General features: G+C 39.8%; 3 protein-coding genes across 3 annotated transcripts; 1 reads left to right on the forward strand and 2 right to left on the reverse strand.

The window, feature by feature from the left end:
• Window positions 1-366: 366 nt before the first annotated feature.
• On the forward strand, window positions 367-3940 carry prdx3 (peroxiredoxin 3). The gene is made up of 7 exons (XM_083774802.1): window positions 367-431; window positions 755-836; window positions 1775-1916; window positions 2381-2516; window positions 2817-2920; window positions 3037-3202; window positions 3395-3940. Exons 1-7 carry the CDS (start codon window positions 396-398, stop codon window positions 3443-3445), a joined length of 717 nt encoding a protein of 238 aa, XP_083630928.1. The 5' UTR covers window positions 367-395; the 3' UTR covers window positions 3446-3940.
• Window positions 3941-4200: 260 nt separating this feature from the next.
• Window positions 4201-19796, reverse strand: tm9sf3 (transmembrane 9 superfamily member 3). The gene is made up of 15 exons (XM_083775259.1): window positions 19550-19796; window positions 18287-18482; window positions 17901-18023; window positions 15325-15485; window positions 15064-15141; window positions 14442-14573; window positions 13599-13765; window positions 12380-12474; window positions 12108-12238; window positions 10727-10866; window positions 9297-9365; window positions 8658-8804; window positions 7128-7211; window positions 6176-6252; window positions 4201-5981 (listed from the first exon to the last, which is right to left on the reverse strand). The coding sequence occupies exons 1-15, from the start codon at window positions 19649-19651 to the stop codon at window positions 5914-5916; spliced, it is 1770 nt and encodes a 589-aa protein (XP_083631385.1). The 5' UTR covers window positions 19652-19796; the 3' UTR covers window positions 4201-5913.
• A 1659-nt stretch (window positions 19797-21455) lies between these two features.
• Window positions 21456-23275, reverse strand: LOC310865849 (zinc finger protein RFP-like; the record flags this gene model as incomplete). Its single annotated transcript, XM_083775058.1, has 3 exons — window positions 21456-22171; window positions 23086-23135; window positions 23250-23275. The coding sequence occupies 3 exons, from the start codon at window positions 23273-23275 to the stop codon at window positions 21456-21458; spliced, it is 792 nt and encodes a 263-aa protein (XP_083631184.1).
• Between the last annotated feature and the right edge of the window lie 757 nt (window positions 23276-24032).

The raw sequence follows: 24032 nt of genomic DNA on the forward strand, positions 1-24032 counted from the left end.
CAAAAATAGCCGATCTACAAGCTCAAAACGCGTCGCAATGCGACGCGTTTTGAGCTTGTAGATCAGCTATTTTTGCTATATTTGAATGGAAAACCAGAATATCTTTTGTTGCTATTTTTGAATTGGAATCCTGAAAAGTAACCTTTTTATTGAATTTAAAATGCATTTAGTTATAGTTATGTTTGATACTAGTCATTTAGTCATGAAGTAATCAAGTAACTAAAGCGGGTTTGGAATTGTAACAGCTGAAATCAATACTATATCAGTATTCTGATATTGACGTGCGGGCCGCATTAAGTGAAGGTGGGGGCCGCATGTGGCCCCCGGGCCGCCAGTTGCCCACCCCTGAGTACGTCACAGCTCAGCTGCTCCTCGCATTCATATAATAATCCAACATGGCGACCTCCATTGGAAGACTGCTCAGGACCTCTGTGAGTGACATTATGAAGTTATATACTGTCTCTTAAAAGTGTTTATTCGATGTTTTGTAAGTAAAAGTATAGTGTTGATAAAACGGGACGTGACGTTTTAACTATAATAAATACATGTTGTCGTTCATGCATGCGTCACTGAAGTCTTGTCGCGAGCGCGTGAATCATTCATTATACTGGCGTTATGAGTTCTGTTCTGTTTTGAGTAAATAAACAATACATGGACGTTTAAATAAACGCCTTAAAGTACACGTGTATTGCTATAACAATCCCTTATCTTGACCTATATAAAACATTTACATTCTGACTCTTTATTTCTTTAGGCAAGAGTTGCTGCAGGAGGACTGAAAGTTGCATCACTCAGTCCCCTCTGTTCTACTGTCCACAGGGCCTGTCTGTCAACCAGTATGTACTGTAATTATTAACGTATTCACCTATTCTGTCAACCAGTATGTACTGTAATTATTAACATATTCACCTAGTCTGTCAACCAGTATGTACTGTAATTATTAACATATTCACCTAGTCTGTCAACCAGTATGTACTGTAATTATTAACATATTCACCTAGTCTGTCAACCAGTATGTACTGTAATTATTGATTGATAACATGTTCACCTAGTCTGTCAACCAGTATGTACTGTATTTATTGATTGATAACATGTTCACCTAGTCTGTCAACCAGTATGTACTGTATTTATTGATTGATAACATGTTCACCTAGTCTGTCAACCAGTATGTACTGTCATTATTGATTGATAACATGTTCACCTAGTCTGTCATGGGTCGAGCATGTAGAAACTGCCGGATGCTAACTTGCATAATGAGACATTTTCATAATTGGCATAATATCATGTGACCATACCATTAACAACCTATAGAAGGAAAAAGAAATGCAACATTTCATCATGCTTTATGTTGCATGTGACGTGTCAATCTAGGGGGTTTCGAGAGTGTTTTTTGTGCAAAACTAATGCATATTCACCTATTGTGAAGCACCATGTACTGTATAATAATGGCGACGATTATATTCACTTCTGTATATATTGTAATGTTAGCCACAATTTGCAACTCTAGATTTCTTTATAATGGAATGAATACCCTGATGGTGAAGTTGCAATACCCTCCATTGACTCCCCCACTCATCCAAATTGCTTTTGCGATCTGCTTGTCTTAAATTACATTTGAAATGACGAAATGACAGTTATTTATGTCAAAGATCTATTACGTTTAGATTCTACTAAATGTGTCTACATTTCACCAGGTGATAATTCAGGCCAGGGCAAATAAAAAAATATATAATGCAAGCATGCTTAATTAATACATTCTAATTGCCTCTTCCAGGTGCTCTCAGATTGGCCCCAGCTGTCACTCAGCCGGCACCGCATTTTAAAGCTACAGCTGTCCACAATGGAGAGTTCAAGGAGATGACCCTGGACGACTTTAAGGGCAAATATCTGGTCCTGTTCTTCTACCCCCTGGATTTGTGAGTCAAGTGTTCGTTCTCAAACATACACGGTATTAAGGGCCTTGCAAACACAGAGCGATTAAACGCGCCTATAGTTCATTTTCGATGAGACCTGCGTTTTTGCTCGCAAGCGTATTTACGTGAGCGCGGTCCCGTGAATTTGTTGCTCGTTTCGTGCACACGCCCCGACTCACCAGACCTGGATTCGGTTTTTTTTACGCTTGCGTTGTCGCTCCCCTCTTGAGCAGACCTGTAGCAGACCTGTCGTTGATCCAGGCAACAACATGTGCATTCCTCGCTCCCTGTTTGCAAGGCCCTTTACTGTAATATTAACACCATTGTGCTTTGAATGCATTAAAGCACTTCTCTAATTTTGTCTTTCTATCTTACCTTAAATACTTGTGCTTAGCATATTGTTTGTTTTGATCATTTTGCTAGTTTTGAGCTTTGTGAATGGCTCAATTTGTCGTTGTTTTTCGTAGCACATTTGTGTGCCCGACAGAGATCATCTCGTTCAGTGACAAGGCCAGTGAGTTTCATGACATCAACTGTGAGGTGGTGGGGGTGTCTGTGGACTCTCACTTCACCCACCTGGCATGGATTAATACACCACGCAAGGTACACTTCAATTATAAACTCATTGTGCTAAGCATGGTTCTTCTAATATCGAGGGTCTCAGACTGTGTGTGTGTGTGTGTGTGTGTGTGTGTGTGTGTGTGTGTGTGTGTGTGTGTGTGTGTGTGTGGTACACACACACAAGCTCACAGTTCATCACATCGCAACAGGTTGTGAGCTTGTACATCTGCTAGTTTTAAATTGTTTTGAAATGTTCGGCTAAAGCCCTAAGGTTAACTTGTTTCTGGTAGTGGTTGTCGTAACCACTTGACTTCTGAAACTCCTACTAATGTGTCCCGTTAGGCTGGAGGCCTGGGCCACATCAACATCCCCCTGCTAGCTGACCTCACAAAGCAGGTTTCTAAAGACTACGGGGTTCTTCTGGAAGGTCCAGGCATTGCACTGAGGTACAGTATGTTCATCACGTTGCCTAGACATAAGAATGGACATGTCAAACTTTGAGCATTGCTTTGGAGCCCAGTAATATTACATACTAAACCGTTAATTCCATTATTTCCCTCAGAGGGCTGTTTCTCATTGATCCACAAGGTGTGGTTAGGCACATGAGTGTGAATGACCTGCCAGTAGGTCGCTGTGTGGAGGAAACCCTTCGTCTGGTGAAGGCTTTCCAGTTTGTGGAGACCCATGGGGAAGTGTGTCCCGCTAGCTGGACTCCAGACTCTCCTACAGTGAGTTACTTCAGTAAATTGACAGACATAGATATTGCTTAGACTTAGACATTACCAGGACCGTGGCGATGCAAGTATTTATTTTACAGACATAATCTTATGTGTTAAAACTAAAAGCAAATATGAATTAATGCTCTTGAATACTAACATTGCATTAAATGTGCATTCAACCAATACTTTTATTTCTTTTAGATCAAGCCAACCCCTGAAGGTTCAAAGGAGTATTTTGAAACGGTCAACTAATGAAGACATCAACTCACAGCTCTTACTAAAAAAGAAAAGTGAATGTTCTGTTTTGAATGCCACCCTGTTGCTCTCTCTCGTTGAAAAGTTGCTTACCTACTTAATTCAGCATACATCGCACAATGCTGTTGCTTGCTGAAAATGTGTTCTTGTCGGCAAGCGAAATAAACTTACTTCACAGCTAGCTCTCAATATTGTCAGTCCAGATGATCCAAACTATTGCACAAAGCTCCAGCGTACTGATTTAAGCCCTAAGGTCTTTGCAGATAAAGTTAACAGGGAAAGCTGGTTTCTTTAGCTTGTTTAGTGTGTAAAATAGGTATATTCTACTGCTACTGTTTTTTGTTGTTCAGATATTGCATTGTCCAGCAACATGTTTTCTTTGATCTGGTCAATTGTTTGCATTGGTATTCCATTTCAAATACTAGTTCACAATTACAAAAAGTTGCATCTGTTCATACTCAAGTCTGTAATAAATATATTCTTTATAAATTATTTTGCTGTATGAGTTATCTGCACAATGAATGAACATGCATTCTTGAATAAAACAATTACCGATGGGTTACTCCCACTGGTGCAGTTTCAAATTTAGTTTTAATAAATTACCCAATTAGTGGTGCCACCATGTTTAATACCATTTCGAACAGCAACATTTCAATGGAGTTTATCTGAAATCCCTGCATACAGCAGTTTACCTTTGGTTATATTGAAATGTCCATATTTAATCCTCCACATGAAGTGATATTACTTCCAAGCATTTTCTTTTGTACTTTAATAGTAAAATCACATTTACATAACCCCTGTACATAAACATGTTTATTTTGTTTCTTTTTACAGCAAGTTAATATGCAGGTTCAAAATGTCTAATCAGACATTATTATTATTGGTACACAACATGAGGTGCCAAAATCAACTTCAGTGGGGAGAATTCAAATTAGAAAAACAAGGCATTGCCACTTCTCATACATGTAAGGTACATACTGTATTTACACAAAGATGGGGGGGGGGGGGGGGGAAGCATTTGAAATACTCTGTAGCACTGTTGTGGTTATGAAAACATCTAGTTAAGTGTACATAAATTTCACTTTGTACAGTATGTTTGCAGAAACAAAGCTATTGCGTCGTTCCTTCCGACATTCACGATGACGTATCAGGTTAGGCAAAGAAAATACATGAAGGGAAATGGCTTTACCAAGAGTACAGAGAGCCTTTTTAAAGCTTTAAATAATAAATGGGTGTCAAAATAACACAAGATGATCATGAAACAGCAGCTCATTTCCTGAGCGGCTCTCGCTACATGTCACCGAAATATACCTTTATACGCTTTTGAGACCCGACTCCAGATGCTCACAACGGGGGCAGCGCTAAAGTAAACGGATAGCGCCGAACAAAAGTGAATCTGATGAGCGGATGGTTTTAGTGAAAACTTCATGCAATTTCAGGCAAGATGTAACAGCGCCACCAGCCCCACCCCAAGCACCGACAACAAAAAGAGAAAAAACTAAATATAGTTTTTGTTTAGAACTTGTGATTCATTTAAAAAAAACACCCTGTAGTAAATCTGTACAACGAAAATACATTTGGGATCTACATCTAAAGGTACATTTTTTTTAAGGTTATATACACTTTTCCCCCCTATCCATATATTATCTTTACAAGTAGACTTCATTCAAACCCAAACATTAAGAAAACGTAAGACTAAACAGGGATATGGGATCACATTAAACATCCATTTTTAAAACAAACTTTTATTTATACTGTACCTCAACCATTGATCAGTCCCTCTTTTCCCATCTGTACAGTAAGGACTAAAATATTTGGATTGTGGATGGATTTATACTGTAGCAGAGAATAAAATTTGTCAAAATGGCGGGGTGAGGTCTCGAGAGATACTCGAGAGCGCGTACGATCCGTAACTGTAGCTGAAGTAAATTTCAACAATCAACTGTACTCTGATGTCACTTGTTGTAAAGTTATACGGAGACCAAAATACAATAGTAACGATATTTAGATTGACTAATACAAAATAGAATCAAGTCAGAGCACAGACACAAACCCAACTCTCCAATATTCTAATACAATAGAACAAAGGCTTTCAATATACGTAGGCCTCTTCACTGAAGAGAGCGAGACTATTCCATCAGTAAAGATCTAGGTCTAGATCTCAGGTGGGACTGGTTAGGAAACAGAAGCCATGTTATCCTTTTTAACATTTGTTCTGAAAAGCAATTGATAAAAACAGAACAAATGTTTTGATATCTTTTTTTCCCCGCAGATTTGCTCTTGTTCACTCGTGTGTTTTGCGGCGTTCAGACTCATTCAGAAAAATGGAAAACTACATTGTACAAAGTGAGATTCCACAATCTCTTTTTGCAAAAGGTGAAGGAAAAAAATGACTTGTGCCCGTCGCCTCTCATTAGGACGTGCCTGGGTCGATCCATGGATGTCCCTGTGATGTCACTTTGCACTCAGTCGATTTTCACATTTGTGTAGATCTTCCTCACAAAGGCACTTGTTCCCATGTATCCAACAGCACCTATCAAACACATTAGGAAGTGTCTTTACAGTGGGTCAATATCTGCATATGTTGTACTGCAGTACACTATTCTTCAAAGTAAATCACTGGTTTCTTGTTATTAGGGTCTTTGTTAAAAACATATTTGGTGACTTACCCTGGCATGCCCAAAATTGGGATGCCAGGTTTGAGGTGGTTAATGATGCACAACTCACCACACATGATTCCCAGGGAGGTGCTGAACACAGCCATGTAGCCGAAGTAGAAGGAGGTCTGGAACAGCCCATACATCCTTAAACACAGAGGAATGACATGAGGTCAGAGTTTCTGCATAAATTATGATCTCTTCATTTTGCATGACCTCTCACTACTGTAAAATGTATCATTTATGGCAGTGGTTCCCAAAGTGGGGTCCTCACTCTGAGAGTGAGTGTGTACATATTTGTACACTCTCAGAGTTACATTAACATTGATTTTACAATATAAATTGGGTCTCAGAGATAGAAATGCCATTAAATGGGGGCCTGTAACCTAATGCATGTCAAACTGGGGGAACTTGAAATAGAAATTCTTACGGGGGTCCCTGGCATATCTTTTCAAATTGAGGTCCGCAGGCTAATTAGTGTCAATTTGGGGGTCCTTTACTCCTTGACATGAAAAGGTTTGGGAACCCCTGATTTATTCATTCAAACCTTTATTTATTCTCGAAAGACATTGAGGTCACCCTCGTTTGCAGTGTCGTCGAGATGCACATCATACAACATTTCAAAAGCAATAAACAAAACAGAAGAGCAACACTTTGGGGTAAGTCTGCAATCAAAGATTTAAATTGACCGTATCTTATGGGAGAACAGATCATTTAAGCTGTAGGTCATTCCACGTGGTTGGGCCACTACAACAAAAGGCTGTTTTTCCCAACTCTGTGTTTACATTTGGAACCTTTAGTGTGAGCCAGTGACTGGCTATGTGTTACAGGATTCCAATACAGCAGAGCCTTAATATACAACGGTAAAGTTCTATCAATTGCTTTAAAAATAAACCGATAGCAATGTTTATTTCGCCTGTCGGCCAAGGAGGGCCAACCCACTCTGTCATATAGGATGCACTGCAGTGGTGAGTTCTGTAAGGGATGCTATATTGGTACCAGGAAGGACAGCTGAAACTCACTTGGTTTTGAAGAAGTAGTAATAAAAGGAGTACATGTAGACATAGACCGCAGTAGACGCAGCAGAGAGGAAGCTTGTCCATTGCCTGACACAGGAGAAAAACAAACAGAAAAACAACAAGTCAGACCGTTTAGAGGCAAAGAAGTATGTTCAACAACAAGGCACACAAGCAGCCAGCCTCTACTGTGCACCGTCATCACCATTAAAGACTGCATTGTGATTTGTGTGACTTTTCTCAATATTAAAAACTATTCACAAACTGCACTCACAGCAATCTACTATTGATTGGACAGCAAGGCCACACCTGCACTGTATGTGTTGTATGAGCAGCAGTACTAGTATATATTCTGGATTGGTACCAAATCCAATATTTCCAACCTATTCTGAGATTTGTAGGGTTTTCATGTCTATCCAATTTTAGTAAAGTCCACGTCTATCCTATTTTTTTGTGTGTGAGTACTTCTACTCTGCTGCCAACTAATTTATATTAGGAGACGGCCCATATTCGTCATATCGGTATCGGTGAATATGCCAGTCTAACCACCGATCCGTAACAGGGGTAAGGGGTCGACATTATGGCAGGTAAATAAAATGTTGGGGCATGTGGAGTTTGCTTTGGAGTTGCCCAAACTGCAAGTGCATGTTTGAGTGAGGAGTCTGCTATAAACACAACATGAGATATATAGCTAGATAGCTATAAACACAACATGAGATATATAGCTAGATAGCTATAAACACAACATGAGATATATAGCTAGATAGCTATAAACACAACATGAGATATATAGCTAGATAGCTATAAACACAACATGAGATATATAGTTAGATAGCTATAAACACAACATGAGATCACAACACTGGTATCGGTATTTGGTATCGGTATCGGCTAAGACAGAAATTGTGGTATCGGGATCGGAAACCAAAATATGTGTATCGGGACATCCCTAGTTGCCAGTCTATTATTCCAACCGAGAAGTGACAACGAGCACTGGGAACCATTCTGCACAAGTCCCAATGTCCCAGACATATGTGACTAAATTAGACTGAGGGAATGCCATTGGATTTTTTTTAATTTGTTCCTTTCATCCCATATGAAAGCAGGGAATCATAGCTTCAAATTGACATGTTGGTTGTTCAGTTTGACCCACCAGTTTTGGAGATATGGCTTATAGAGTAATGTCTTGCAGAAAACAGTGAGTTGAGAAAACAGACTTGAAAGGTTCACTTCTGTGGTCTCTAACATTACACCTAGCTACATGTTTAAGCATTTATTTCATATTTACGATTTCAGCTCTGACACTTATTTCAGACATGCTAGTAGTATGTGAAGAGTCTGCCTGTGCTATGAACATATTTTGGGGAAATAAAATAAAATAAAATGTTTTTCTCCTCTGGTGAAAAGCTGGAATTTGTGCGACGCTAGTCTCACAGTCAAATCTGGTCACATATGTTGCGATCATTCTGACATTCAAATTGTATATTTTGTCAGACAGAAGAATTAGAACGTTATTAGATCTTTGGTAGTCCTTACCATCTGTAGTCCTCGGCGTTGAGCAGGAAGTAGGTACATACGATGGTGACACACACGGTCACGATGCAGAGGATGACCAACACCAGCATCATGAAGCCGTACACGTAGTAAATTTTATAGGCCCAAAAAGACGTAAAGATGAAGTACCTGAAAGAGAGAAAAGAGATTTTAGTCATAGTCTCTTCAATAGTTTTCATTTAGTTTCAGTCCAGTCACCTGGAATGTTTTAGTGTTAGTCTAGTTTTAGTCGACTAAATATCATAAGATTTGAGTCATAAGATTTTAGATTTAGTCGACTAAAATGTATTTTGGTGGGCCTTGATGCCGTCGTAATGAAAATAGCCGATCTACAAGTTCACAACGTTGTGAGCTTGTAGATCTGCTATTTTCCGCATGCAAACCAAGTGTAAAATGCCTTATAGTGGATCTCTTGTCCACTAGTCCCTTCCTAACATTTTAGTCTAGTTTTTATTTGCTGACAAAATTGTCAGTATATTTAGTCTCAGTTTTAGTCGTCATGACTTAGTTTTCGTCAGTGGAAAAAGGTAGTCGACGAACATTTTTCGTCTTAGTTTTAGTCGACGAAAACAACACTGTCCTGTTGTGCTACATCTACCAGGCCAGATTTTTTTTACTTACATTTCAATGAAAATGGACCCAAAGGGAAGGATCCCTCCAAGGCAGACAATGACAGCTGGCTCCATGAACCTAGAACATCAAAGGTTTGCATCAGTATACCAACCATGAATGATTCTATGGCCTCTAGTTTGAGGTCAGCGATCTGGCACTATGCCTTTTATCAACCACCCAGCGTACCGCTGTCTCTCTCAGTTACATTCTCACAAACTCTCTTCAATAGTTTATTTACTTTCAGTCACATTTTAGTCACCTGGAATGTCTTAGTGGTAGTCTAGTTTTAGTCAACTAAATGTCACAAGATTTTAAGTCGACTAAATCTACAGTTGATTTAGTCGACTAAAATGTGTTTTGGCAGGCCTTGATGCCGACGTAATGACTGTTTTTACACCTGCTGAAAATAGCCAATCTACAAGCTTGCAGATCTACAAGCTCACAAGCTTGACGCGTTGTGAGCTTGTAGATCTGCTATTTTCAGCATGCAACCAAGTGTAAAATGACTGGATCTCTTGTCCACTAGTCCCTTCATAACATTTTAGTCTAGTTTTTATTTGTCAGTATATTTAGTCTTAGTTTTAGTCATCATAGCTTCGTTTTCATTTAGTTTGTCAGTGAAAAAAGTTAGTTGACAAACATTTTTTGTCATAGTTTTAGTCGACGAAAACACTGGTGTGGATGTGGCGATCCTGATGCCAATGGTTTCAATATTCCACAAGCAATCTAACCGGTACAGACCACATTCCACAATTAAAGCTACAGTACAGACACACCCCCCAAGCGTCCCCATTGTGTTTTGAGTGGAAAAATCATATCAATCATCTTATCATCGTACATCGTAGCATGTCGATTTGCTCAGACACATATTACGTAAATGCATCATGCATTGTCAATGGGAATTTAACAAAAGATGACGATTTGCTCAGACACATGACTACACTTTTGTTAAGGCATTTAATGTTTGTGTTAGGACAGAAATCTACACTATAGCTGAATAAATCTACACTATAGCTGAATATAGGAGGCCCTCAAAAACCCAGAAGATAGATGTCTGAAATTCAACCACGGTCTAAAAGTGACTACGGTCTAATTGGTCACAGTGAAGCATCAGCTCAGTATGGAGGTCCGCTCTCCAACGTGTGATTTAGGATTTCTCCATTCTCAGTGTCTCTAGAACCCTGTGGACTTCTGAGCTACTTCATGTCAGAATTCTACCACAGATATATAAATACTTCAATGCCAATCAATGCTCTATTTCAAGAACGTAAACTCAAATTGCAAGAGCTAAATGTATTAATAAATGTATGATTAAGTCAGAAATTAGATACATTGCTGCAAAACTGTCACAAAGACGAAGTTTCTATACTTTGTAGTCTGTTGACGACGACAATGATGAACTACAAATATGATTGTACGGTATGTGAAGTCACACATACCATTTCTTCTCTGGGATTGGCCGTGGCACAGCATTAACCCGGCAGGGAAAGTTTGGTTGGCCAGACAGATTTCTCCCCAAAATGGTTCCCACCAGATTTAGAGGCAGAATGACAAAGAAACAAATACAGCAAACAGCAACCTGTCAGGAGACACAACATAGTTTGACATACTTAAGATTTACATTTAATTTAAAAGGAAATCTCCTTCTTTTTTTTTTACTTGCACCTCTTGGTCCCTGATATCAATGTACAGTATTAATTGCATTAATTGAATATGTGTATAATTGATGTACATCTCTCACATGTTGGAACAAAAACACAAGAGTAATGGTGGGAATCCAGTTGTTTCCATACCACTTTTACACACAGCACTACTTAACACACATAGAACATGTAAAGACTCATATTTCTGGTAGTTAAGCCAGCAAGGTGCCCAATACATAATTCTCCAAATTATTTGGCATAGTACTGATATTACACTTGGTCCGGCGTAGTGTGGAAGGATTTCTTTAACGATAAATGAAACTCCAACTCAATAAAAAAAACACCTTGTTTAAATGTAGTGGTCAATGTTTCTGTATAAACACTTTTCTCAAGAGTGGAGACATTCATTCTCCATAAGAATACCCTAAAATCAATTGGTCTGTAATCTGTATACCTGCACAGTACGCCTGTACTGACACAGATTCAACTACACAGTTGTTAGAATAACTTTGTTTTTTAAATATGATGCTTTGTATGGTCTCCGTTAAAAGATTTTTAAAGCACCATCGGGTGCCATATAGTCTGGATTTTTGGTGGTGGGGTGACCACCGCTCCGGTAGTGAGCTGACCACCGGAGCTGAAATAACGTTGAGCGGTGGCGGTGGTCTGCTCTTCACCGCGGCTCGTGACGTGATGTTGTAGTTCGGTGGTCACCTCACCACCGAAAATCCAGACTATGAATGAGCCTTTAGGGGGCCATTAGCAAAAAAGAAGGTTTACAAGACTTCGTTTGTGCCAACTTCAGTGGACATTAAAAAAAAAAGAAAAAACTTTAAAAAGCTCTACCACCTAATCCCCTCAGCCCATGATCACTGTTGCTGCGTTAATGTATTTTATATAGTATTGTAATGCATTTGTGTATTTTTATTATGTAATTATGTTTTTATTGTTTTATACTGACTGCCAGTGTGCCAAAGGCTAATTTCTATTTCATGTCATACTGACCTGACGAAGATCTGTGAAGATCAAAACGTTGTCGATTCAATAAAGTAATTCTTTATTACTGTGTGGGCCCTACCTCCTTCCATGTCAAATGTAGTGGACAATAACTTTTTTTTTTCTTTATCTTTAGAACACATTAAAACGTTAAAAGTACAGTATGCTGTGCATCTCTTACCATAGTGCCGAATGGGATGGCTCTTGAGGCATGGTAGTAGATCGCAATGAAGTTGATGAAGAAGGCGGTGCCACACACCATGGCTGGGATCAGGAAGGCCCCAATGAACATCTGCTTAATCCATCTTCTGCCTGCGTTAGCAAAAAGTTAAGACAACCAGAGTATAAAAGGCAAATGGGAGTTTTACAACAACGTCCCACCTAAACGATTTAATGAATGCATCGAAGCCATAACCGTACATCCAAGGGAGTTCAGTCACAATGTTATATTACCTCCTTGTTTCGCGTACAAGCTACCTCCAAAGTAGCCGTTAACAGGAGATGTTGCAGCGTACACAAAAATGGCGGTACTGAGCATGGATCCTCTCCTACAGAGAAGAATGATACATCACTAAAGGTTAAACCCCCATAAATCACATACTCCAACACCAGCCCCAAACCCCATGGCACCCTCCCTGCGTTTCACTCACTCACCCTGCATTTACACCAAAAGCCAATGTATTGTGCATCAGTGTCACCTAGTGGCCGTCGGCAAAACCCAAAAAGCACTCACACCAAAAGCAACCTCGTCGACGCTACAGCTTTACGTTTGCCCAAGTGGAGTGTAGAGGAGCATGTGTGGAAGCAATCAATAAGAAATGTCACATTACGCATAAAGTATGGAGGCACATTACAATTTTTCTATTCCACGGTGCCAAAGTAGGCTAAATTACATGTTGACTGACTCCTATGTACATCTATGGTTCTGTCACAAATTCACATGTATGTATGAATAAACTAAATCAACTTTGGTGCTGCTGACAAAACATTTGATGGAAATGGTGACTATATGCCCTAATAAATAATCACCATGAAGAGCCGATAGCACGCATAGTGCAGACCTGTGTGGGTCTCTGGTGAATGTGAAGTGGAATGGCAGTTTTTCACTTCACTTATAAAACCAAAAATAACTTCTGATGGAGCTAGACCTTGCATTTGCTCAATATTGATTCGTGTCACATTTACAACAGCTACAGTTTAATATTTTGTCTATCCTATTTTTTAGCTCATTTGCATAACGTTAAATGCTTTCATATTGTCATTTGTCATGTCGCTGCAAACTTGTGACCAAATGTCTCGTCGCTCCAATGTAGAAATGGAAAATTAACGACTGCTGGTCGCTTTGTCGCTCGTAGTCGCGTTGGGTGTGAGTGCACTCAGTGCAGGGTCAGCCCCAAAACTGACTGAACAATAGGTTTCACCCACTCCGCCCCAAACCTCACAACACCCTGGGATTGAATGATTTTCTTCCAACGATACTGAGATACAAGGCTGTAATTTCACCATATACAGTATGTGTTTGTTGTAGTTCTTTCTCCAAAATGATAAAAATTAATCATAATGCAATAGAAACTTGACATTATATAAAAGATAATACTAACTTTTACAACATTAGACCTTGATAATCCTTTTGTTAAGTGCACTGGTTCTTACCCTTAAATATAATACTCACTCTGTGTACAGATCCTCAACCATGGCAACAATGATGACAATGAGAGACACAGAGAAGATCTGGCATCCTGAACCAATGAGCGAAGAGAAGATCATTGGATGGCTGGAAGGTCGGAACACATCTCCGTGTACCTGCTTCCAACCGTACTCGTCACCAAGGTCCCTATCCTGGAGCGATCAAAGGGGAGACGCACATCCTCAAAACCAATGTGAAATTATTAATCACTAGACTGTTGCCCATCTCCAGGTACCATACAAGTGGGGACCGATGCGAGTTGTGAATACACACCCCATCGGTTGTGACATAATCCTGTCATGCGATGTACTTCTGTTACACATTCAGTCAGTTCTACGCACATCGATTTGGGCTTTTTGCCACCGCTTCCGTTCGCTGCAGCTTCCTTCACCCATGAGCAAAGTTCTCATACTATCTGTTCCATTGTGCATTCTACATTCTACAACTTCTATTGGCAATGTGGGCACAAACATGGGTGAAAAGCTCAGGTAATCAGCTAAGTTGGCGGGCCGGGCTGGCAAATCAGGGAAGCCAGTACTCACACCTCGAACTTGGGACACACACACAACTTTGAGGCATTCATTAGAACAGTGTCCAAGAGACACACACACACACACACACAGGTTTCATGAATGAATAGAAAAATTGGACTTTATAATATGAAAGTGTGACAGATAATTAAAATGGTGCCGTAAGCCAGGGGAGCAGTTTGCGTGTCACGTGAAATAGCAAATCCAAGAAATTAGAGAAAGATCACATCGGCGAACCCAAGGGGGTTATGAAAACAGCTCACTTAAAACAATATATATACACTCTATGAAACTTTACCATGTCATCCATTTCCTCTTCTTTGCTATATCTGGCATAGTCCTTCCTCAGTGTTCTCATCAGAATCATGGACACCAGACCCACCAGGAAAATAACCATCATAAAGGAGTTGAAGATGGAGAACCAGTGAATCTGCATAACAAAATGGAAAAAAGGATTGAGTAATCAGTAATGGACCATGACACACATTTGGAGTACATTATTTAACTGATCTGAATCATTAAGCACAGTTAGTTCAATTTTCAAATTGAAGTGTCATAACCCTTTTCTGCATATTCTTAATTCTCATGTTCAAATTAAATGAATAAGTTAAATTGTGGAACATCACGCACCCACTAACTATCCGGCTTGAAAAAGGTGTGTTAACTGCTGTTAAAGAGTATGTAATGTATCTTGGCTTATACATTTAAATTGCTACCCTGGCGTTTAGATATTTTAGTGAGACAGATTATATTTCAGTTGTTTGAACAACATGCCATACAGGTTATGGTTAGCAATGCTCCACTGTAACAAGTATATGAATTGTTTCACCATCCAGAATACTTTTTTTTAGGAACAGGAATGAAGGCCTTCCACAGTGGCCGGAAAAGCCACATGTGAAGTTGTGAACCAATCAACTTACTCGATGCTGAAAAAATGATGGATCAAGGTACTTGTCAAATCTGTCTTCAAACTTCACATCAGACTTCTTCCACTTAACCTGTAGTGAGAAAGGTGTCATTGTACTGGCATTTAATGCATTTGATAGGTGATGCTTTCTAATGTACTGGCATTTAATGCATTTGATAGGTGATGCTTTCTAATGTACTGGCATTTAATGCATTTGATAGGTGATGCTTTCTAAAAATGTATTCCTTAAAGAGCACATTTGCTCAATACTCACCGAGTAAGACATTCCAATTCTTGTGTTTGGGACCAGCTTCACTTTGCCTTCGCTTGTCAAGTTCACGTCAACAATCCTGTTGCCATTGAAACCAATCTCCAGTTTTTTGTAGGTCCACAGGTAGTGATCGTCGCCATTTTCATCTGCCTCACCCACGATGCCTGGACAATTCAGACGCATGTTATTATCAGAGTTCATCTGCCTCACCCTCAAATGCCTGGACAATTCAGATGCATGTTATCAGAGTTCATGGCAGTTGTCACAAAGGCCGCCTTTACAGTATTGTGGTGCTTGTTTTTCCAAGTTAACAGGTGCTGTAGATGGTTTTTAAGTGTTCAGCAGACCTAAGCTATGAAACCGGGGTCTGCATATCTAAAAACAATGCGCCTCTGGCCTGATGGGGCCATTCCGGTGCTATTGCATGTTTAGCCAATTAATTAAGTCATGTTCTGTATACTTTACAACCACACAGAACACATTACAACCAACAATTTTCCAAAGCATACTACCTTTCAATTAGATTTAGGAATTATTATCTGATATAACTTCTTATTTTAATTTTATTCCATATTTTAGATGTTGTGATAACCTACCTTAAAACATTAAAAAGTATCTACATCTATGGATAATATTAATATTCACATTCACTAGTATGAATTAATGTTCACACGCTATTTTAGCTAGACTTTTCAATGGCACTTTCAGCTGGATATAACGTGATTAATATTCACTGTGGGATTACCCATCCCAAGCAAGTTTCACGTCTGTAAATTGATTTTTATAAGCACTGCGCGTGTCCTGAAATGAACGGAAACCAATGGAATCCTGGACGCATGCAATTATTTTTTTAACCCATTCTGACCTGAGATCAGATTCACACGAGGTTTCCACTGGACACACACTGGTCTGATTAACCCATTCTGACCTGAGATCAGATTCTAAAAATGTCAGTCGTTCTTCGATTTTTCAAAAAATAGCAGACCTACAAGCTCGTATCGCGCCACTCGGTGGCGCGATACGAGAGTGGCGCGATACGAGCTTGACCGGGCACCAAAATGGGTGCCCGGTCAGAATGGGTTAACAATCGTATACCTTGGAAATATGTTGCCAGTAATGTAAATGTGTTGCCAGTAATGTAAACGTGTTGCCAGTAATGTAAACGTGTTGCCAGTAATGTAAATGCCAGTCAGTGGGCTAAACATGCAACACCACAGATACGGTTGTTTACCGTGACCAAGTGAATACTGAGTAGACAAAAGTTTCCCGCCCTCTCAAACTGGATGAGTAGTAAGTACAGACTCTGAGGTATTTGGTAAAGCGCTGGAATTTACCCAAGGAACCGGATCTGAGGTCAAAGTCTGACTATACGTCGTTATATTTAATGAACTACGATGACATATTCAATTGTACGTGTGTGTGTGTCTTAAGGCTCAGGCCCCACCCATTGTCCACAATATCATCAGGTTACACAGCTGCTGTGCTCACACGGCTAAGGAGTGGTTCAACTGTTGTACCAGTTGCCAAGAAGTCTATTAGGTACCACACTACCTATTAGGTACACACATTGTAATAATTAGTTGTTTCCTTTTCAGATAACAAGCAAGCCCTCCAGGATGCAAAAGATAGTCCAATCCACGGTGAGGTCAACGTTAGTAGTGGTTAAAGGTAGTGTAACTGATTTACTTTTTTGTTTTTTTAAAGCTCCATATTGTGATAGTACTCGTTGCTACAGTAACAGGTGTCTCCATATGTCTCTCCAGCTTTTTATTAAACAGAAAATGCATTTTCAGAAACTGAAAACTGGGATAACAATTTTATCCAAATCAGGATAGAGAACGCAGTAAGTGATGACACAAAGAAATGAGCAGACAAAATTGGAACTGGGACACTATGAAAAAAAATGAAGGCTGAAAATGTATTTTCTGGAGAGACAGGGAGACCACTGTTACTGAACAAACACTATATCGATGATTACCATCAGAATATAACGATTTGACCTTTTAACAAAAAACTGCCTGATGTACTAGTCTTCCAAAAGGTAAAGGATTAATGGACAATGGACAATTCATTCCTCACTAGCATTATAATAATAATAATAATATGAAATATTAAAAAGCATTAATTCAATAGCCTGTTCAACAGATAATGAGTCATTACAAACTGCTCGTATTCACCGGCAGAGAGATGACACGTGCTCAGACAATGATATACAGATTTGGATGTTTGATGATAGTCTCTCAGCCAGCCATACTATTGCTGTGCATGAATTAGGTACAAATGCATGTGCGAGACGCTGTAGTATTTCTCCTCATTGAGCACTGACAGCGCATATAAATAATGATTATTCTACAGGACCAATATTTAGAGTGCATACTTATACATGAAAATGTTTTGGGAAAACACAACTGTCTCTGTAAATAAATGCACAAATGGCCATGGCTAAGATAGAAGGAAAAAATAAAATAGAATCCCTGGTGTAAATACTGAGCATCACTTACCCCAGATAGGTAGGTCGTCTATGTACATTATAATAATAAATAATAAATATTATATAATAAATACTGAGCATCACTTACCCCAGATAGGTAGGTCGTCTATGTACATTTGGTACCAGTAATGATTCTTTATAGCATAGACAAAAGCATCCCGTTTGGCTTTGTCAAGCTCAATTTCACAATATGTCGTTTGCAGCACTTCATCTGTAAGGGACACAATAACATAACTATAGTTTATTATGTTTGCTCTTTCTGTGAAGCACTTTGAACTACACTCGTGTAAATGTGCTATATAAATACAGATTGATTGAAATGCTACAGTGAGAAGCATGGATGGATAGTTATGAGCATACAACTGCAATCCATAGTAAATAATCAACACTGACTGAACTCTCACAGGCTGCTGAAAACTGATCAACTCAATCTAAATGACTAATGAGTCAATGTGTCAGTTTCAATTATAATACCTTTGAACTTGATGTCTAGGCCACTGAATTCCAGCTCCACCCCCTGCAGCGCCTCTCCGAGGGTTTCGTGGTAATGACTGATGGTCTTCTTGCTGCCCACACAGAAGGGCAAAGAGAAGTACTTGTACGTCTCCTGCCGGTTGTGGTAAGGACCCACGGTGTTCATCCATAACACCACCTCCTCGTTGTCTACGTACTGCAAAGGAAACGGAAATCGCCGTGGTAAAGTTCAAGCATTGCTGCGCCTGTTTTGCAAGTCTTTCTGGGTCCACGTCGTACATTATTGACAATGACAACCAGATACAGATTCGTCATGGTGGTGGTGGTGGTGGCAACCACATCTACAGTCGCTATAGCTAGCTAACAAGAGATTAAGTAAGGGGATGTTATTATGTCAACTATATATATTAAAATAAAATGCATGCATGTGGAAAATGGTGCACTTATTATTTGCAGACAGTACTGAAATAATACTGTACAAGTACATCCAAACCTCTCCACCACACACCATGCATCAGAAGTTGTTGGGTCGACAATTCTACATGGTTTCATTCTATTTGGTATTGGTTATACTGGGTGAGGTCTGCTGCTTATTGCTCCAATTAAAAGAAAACTGCTCAGTGATGACAGACAACAAGAACACATTGGACTGTCTGGACAGACAGACAGGATAAGGATAGGAACCAGCCAGAGCAGAGGCCCTGGACTGGACTGGACACCCGGCATCAGAGCAGGACAAAACAGCCGCAACATTGCCAAACAATAACTTAAAAATCATTCCCCTTTTGGGCCACGCTACGTTCTAAACAGCCTTGACGACATTCCACAGTTTAGTGAATGCCGCAAGACGCAGCAATAAGACCTCGGTGTTTTTTAAAAGCTTTATACACAGTTCGGTTTCAGGGGGGGCTAGCAAGTGAGCTAACGTTAGCCACAAGCTCTCTCTAGACTACAGTAGTAGTAATAAGGCCGTAGCTACTGTCTGTAGGAGTAGCCAGTCTGCTGCTGCTTCTAAGTCAATGTTTATAAACTAGCTCAAGCTAACGCCATTATTCTAACGCCGTGGCTATACGGGTGACATGTCACCACAACCAGGTCAGTGTTGTCGCCGTGGGGCAGCAGAAGCAGCTCCTTTTACAACTCTTTCCCCAACAACACGTCCCACTCCCTCCACGGCTCACACACACACAACCCGTCCATTATTATCACACTACACAGCAAGGCTTCCCCGTTCTCAATCGGCCTCAAAGCGCTCCGTCTTACCGTGTGTTCGTGTTCGTCGGCGTCGACAGGTAACAACGAGCCCGCTATGGCCAGGAGAGTCGCCGCCGCCGCCACTGCAACCTTCCACCGGGTCGACCTCATTGTTTTTTTCGGGGGGGGAGGAAGGAAAGTATGCAGACTTGCGGAGCCTGGCTCGGGGTGGATGTTAGCTTTGCTGCTGCTGTGGGGCTACTTCACTCTATCCCACCTTCTTCCTGGTTGTATGACAGAGGCAGTTTTTCTACAGAGGATGCTCCTCCGCCTCTCTCTCGTGCGTTGCGTACGCAGCACTGTGGGGGGAAACTCGCGACCGAGCTCCTCGCGCTCGCGTCCGATTGGTGCCGCCGCGTCACGTGGTCGGCCTCCTCCACTCCGGAGGCCACAGCGCTGAGTAAAAAGACAACTTGTTTTTTTTGGTTTCACATCGCCGGGGCCAGCCAGCCGCAACCTTCAAGCCACGTCATCCGACAGCCAGGAGTGTGTGTGGCGTCCGGACTACAGTACAGTACAGCGGCGTCTCGAGCTCACCTTTTTACGGAAACTTGATCACCAAGTGAAATGAGCCTATATTAGTTGCCAGTGATGGCAGATGGCATCCAGAAAGAAAGTACAGCATACAATGTGAAACAATGGATTGGTTTAATTCATTCATTCTCAGTTTTACAAATTCATTAATTCATTAATTATCAAATAAATTAATTCAAAACTGAGTGTGACAGTGTGTAGGCCCTATTGTAAACAAGTGTAATGCTTTATGGTGTCGTCCACTCACAGTTAACAGTCTTTGTATTGAGTTGTACTTGAAATGTACTGTAATTCTGCAAACTGTTAATAAATAAATCAATCAAAAAACATGGGTCTTTTGGCTACCATTTGGTTCATTCTCAGGGGGTTTTAGGCATTGATTGCTCCCACAAACTCCCAAAGTAGAGTAGCCGTTAAGACTGTAAACATCCTATCCTACGTTGTGGAAAAGTAATAATCATATTTATTTGAAGCAATATTACATTGTAGCCTACAAATGCACTGCACTGTTACAAGTTAAATACGTATTAAAATGTTTTAAGTGTCTATTTGTACGTCTCTAAATGTTTTTGATGAAGATAAAAATCACACCTGTGTGAAGTGAGGGGTGCTCTTATCATCCTGACGTAAAATAGACACTATGCCTATTTGCTCATCTATGACGTAAAATTCTCCATTCATTGTCAATGGGAATTACATTTAGTACTTTGTGTAGGACAAAAATAGACACTAAGCCAATTTGCTCAGACATGTGATGTAAATTGTCCATTCAATGTCAATTTAATGTTTGTAAATCTACACTAATAGCTGAATATAGGAGGGACTAGCACCCCTCAAAAATACTAGGGTAAGCATATCGGCCAACTACAAAATTAGTGAAATTAAATTGGTGCACAGACTGCATACAAATGTAGGCTTCATTATTACAATGGCTCATGTATTATTTCCTTCTATCTTTAATTGATAACACATCCACATAAACAATTATTAACATCATCATTACATATTTTTAATTAACAACAGTACAAGACTGACAATGAAACATTGCATTTCCTGATTAAGAATTAATTCACATTAATGAAAATATTGAGTTTACCTTAAACTTGAACGCAATCACATGAAACATAAAACAAGTCGTACGAAGAAAGGAATATAGATGTCTCACAGACAGAATACATTTTAAACTAAATATTTTGATACTCAAATTAATATTAATCTCTGGCTATACTTCAGACAATCATGTAAAATCATGTCTGTTTATGCAGTAGAATATGAACAACTCTTAAATGGCATGATTTGAACCAACAGTTGACTAAAACTGTGAATCAATCGTCCATATAAATGTTCTAAATTAAAACCCGTTCATGTTAAACTGAGATTTTTAATCAGTTTGACTGACAGGAGAGATGATCAGAGGAGCACGGTTTCTACCACTATCATGTAGTCCAGTACCGAAGTATGGACAGAGTTTCTCAGTGAAGGAGCAGCCAGTGAAAGAGTAGAGGTGAACTCTGGTCTCCACATCATAAAAGGAGACCAGACCCTCCTCATAATCCACAAACACTCCCACTTTCTGGAGCTTCTCTCTTACAGGGAGGATGACAGCAGGGCCAGCAGCAGCCCTGTACTCATTTGCATGCAACAATATAGACCAGTAACCGTTGGTGGGGTTCAGTGTGATTAGTTGCTTCCTGTCGATGGACTCTCTGGCCACTCCTAAAAACCACCCTGTCTTCCTTTTAACCTGAACCTCATAGTAAAACCTACCTGAGGAGAAGCTTTGTTTTCCTAAGACACAGACGCAAAAAGAGAATCTCTCTTTTTTGTCTGGGAGATTCCTCTTCACTTCTAAACGACTAACTTGTTTTCCATCCTCAGACAGGATGAGTTCGTTGTGTGCTGTATCAGGGTCCAGAGTTATATCCACAGCATATTTCTGGATCCTCCTCAGCTCAGCATCACACATCATCTTCTCCATCTCTTGACTGAGTGTCTTCTCCAGTGTGTCTTCACTGTCCCCAGGTGTGGAGACTGATGGACCTTGACCTTTGTCCAGTCCTTGGTGGGTCTCCACCCAGTGTTGATGGTTGTGAAGTTCTGGAGGAGGTGGAGGTGGTCTTCAGTGAGTGAAAGCTGCTTCAGCTCAGAGCTTCTCTTCTTTAACTCAGTGATTTCCTGTTGCAGTTCTTCAATGAAGCCTTCAGCCAGAATTGTAGTTCTTGAATGAAACTTCTCACAGCTCAATGGTTATAACTCGATCTGATGTTTGTTTTGGAACAGAGAAATGTTGACAGTCAGGTACATATTTATACACACTATGATAGTACATTTACTCAAGTACTGTACCTTGCTGTACTTTAGAGTATTTCCAATACTTTTAATTCTACATCTCGGATCCAAATATTATACCTTTACTTGATTATTTTTAGATTTATCATTACAAAACATACATTAAGCATACATTACATACATTAAGCCCTATATACATTTCGTCCATTTGAAAATAGATGATCTACTTGCTCACAATAGTTTGCGATGCGACACATTGTGAGTTTGTATATCTGCTATTTTCAAAAGATCTTTTTGAATACTTGGAATGGGACATTCTGTATAAATGAGTTTTGGAAGGCCTACTTTAAGTAGATTTTGATGCCAATACTTTTGTGTACAGGACTTTCTACATGGTAGTATTGATACTCTTACAATTTACAATGTAGGCATTTAGCAGACACTCTTAATCCACAGAGATTTACATTAAGTAAGAACAAAAAGCTTGGCAATACATCACATATGTAAAAAATGTAGTTATCATGAATCATACACAAGCTAAAAACAGTGGAATATCTATGAAACTATATGCATGTATAGCCTGGCCTACTTTATAGTGCTGTCTTTATTAGTCTACATAAAATGCTATCTTAAATTAGATAAATTGGGCCTTTGCAATTTGCATATGCCTGTAAATTTGTGCTACGGGCCATGATGGAGTCTGAAGAGGTGGGTTTTCAGACTATGGCGGAAGATTGGAAGAACCCTGCTCTCACAGGCGGGGTTACTAGTACTACGAATAGATAGAGATATCCACGCTTTGGGGGCAAGCTATCCACGGTTTTGGGGCGACCGTACTTCACTTTTCGCAGGGGCGAGTTGGAAAAGGGGCGAGCGTACCCGTTACCAGTACGAATAGTGCCTCGGGCCCATTCTGACTTTAACACGGGCGGACCTGTTGACAGTTACATTATTGAAACCTGTGATTTATACTGAGGATATCAAAGAATAGTATAAGGTCATGTATGGATACATTCTCTGTCAATGAATGATATTGTATTAAGTCATATTATTTGTTGTACTCACCTGTCAGTATTTATGTGAAAGATCCGTCGACTGAAGGTGTGGTAGAGAGAGTGCAGTGAGCTGTCTGCCACCCAGCTTCTGTCAGCGCTGTACTTTCAGTTTAGATTTACTGAGGAACTTCCTTGTTGCAGTTAAAGGGACACTTCACCCTTTTTGCAAAAATAATATATGTTAATGACGTTTTAGCAGATTTAGAACACTTTCCTGGGGGATAGATCCTTTATGTGTGTAATATGTGGTTTTAGGTATTTTAGATTTGAGCAGTGAGCAGATCCACTCTGCTCTCCACTCCTTCCCTCTCCATTCTCTCCTCGTTAATTTCTATGAAAGTTAGTAAATCAAGACTTTGACTGTACTATGATAGAACTCCATGTGTGATAATTGTTACTGTAAATGTGCACATAAAAATCACACCCGTGTGAAGTGAGGGGCACTCTTATCATAGTACATCATCATGACATAAAATAGACACTATGCCTATTTGCTTTTTGCTATTTTGTCAATGGGAATTTATTGTTTGTGTGGACAAAATACACTCTAAAGTGAACATACAAATAACAAAATGGACACATAATTGGTTCTAGTTGTAAAGTTTTATGAATGG

The sequence above is a fragment of the Protomyctophum parallelum genome, assembly GCF_964188405.1.
Source record: "Protomyctophum parallelum genome assembly, chromosome: 10".
In the NCBI taxonomy this organism is placed as follows: domain Eukaryota; kingdom Metazoa; phylum Chordata; class Actinopteri; order Myctophiformes; family Myctophidae; genus Protomyctophum; species Protomyctophum parallelum.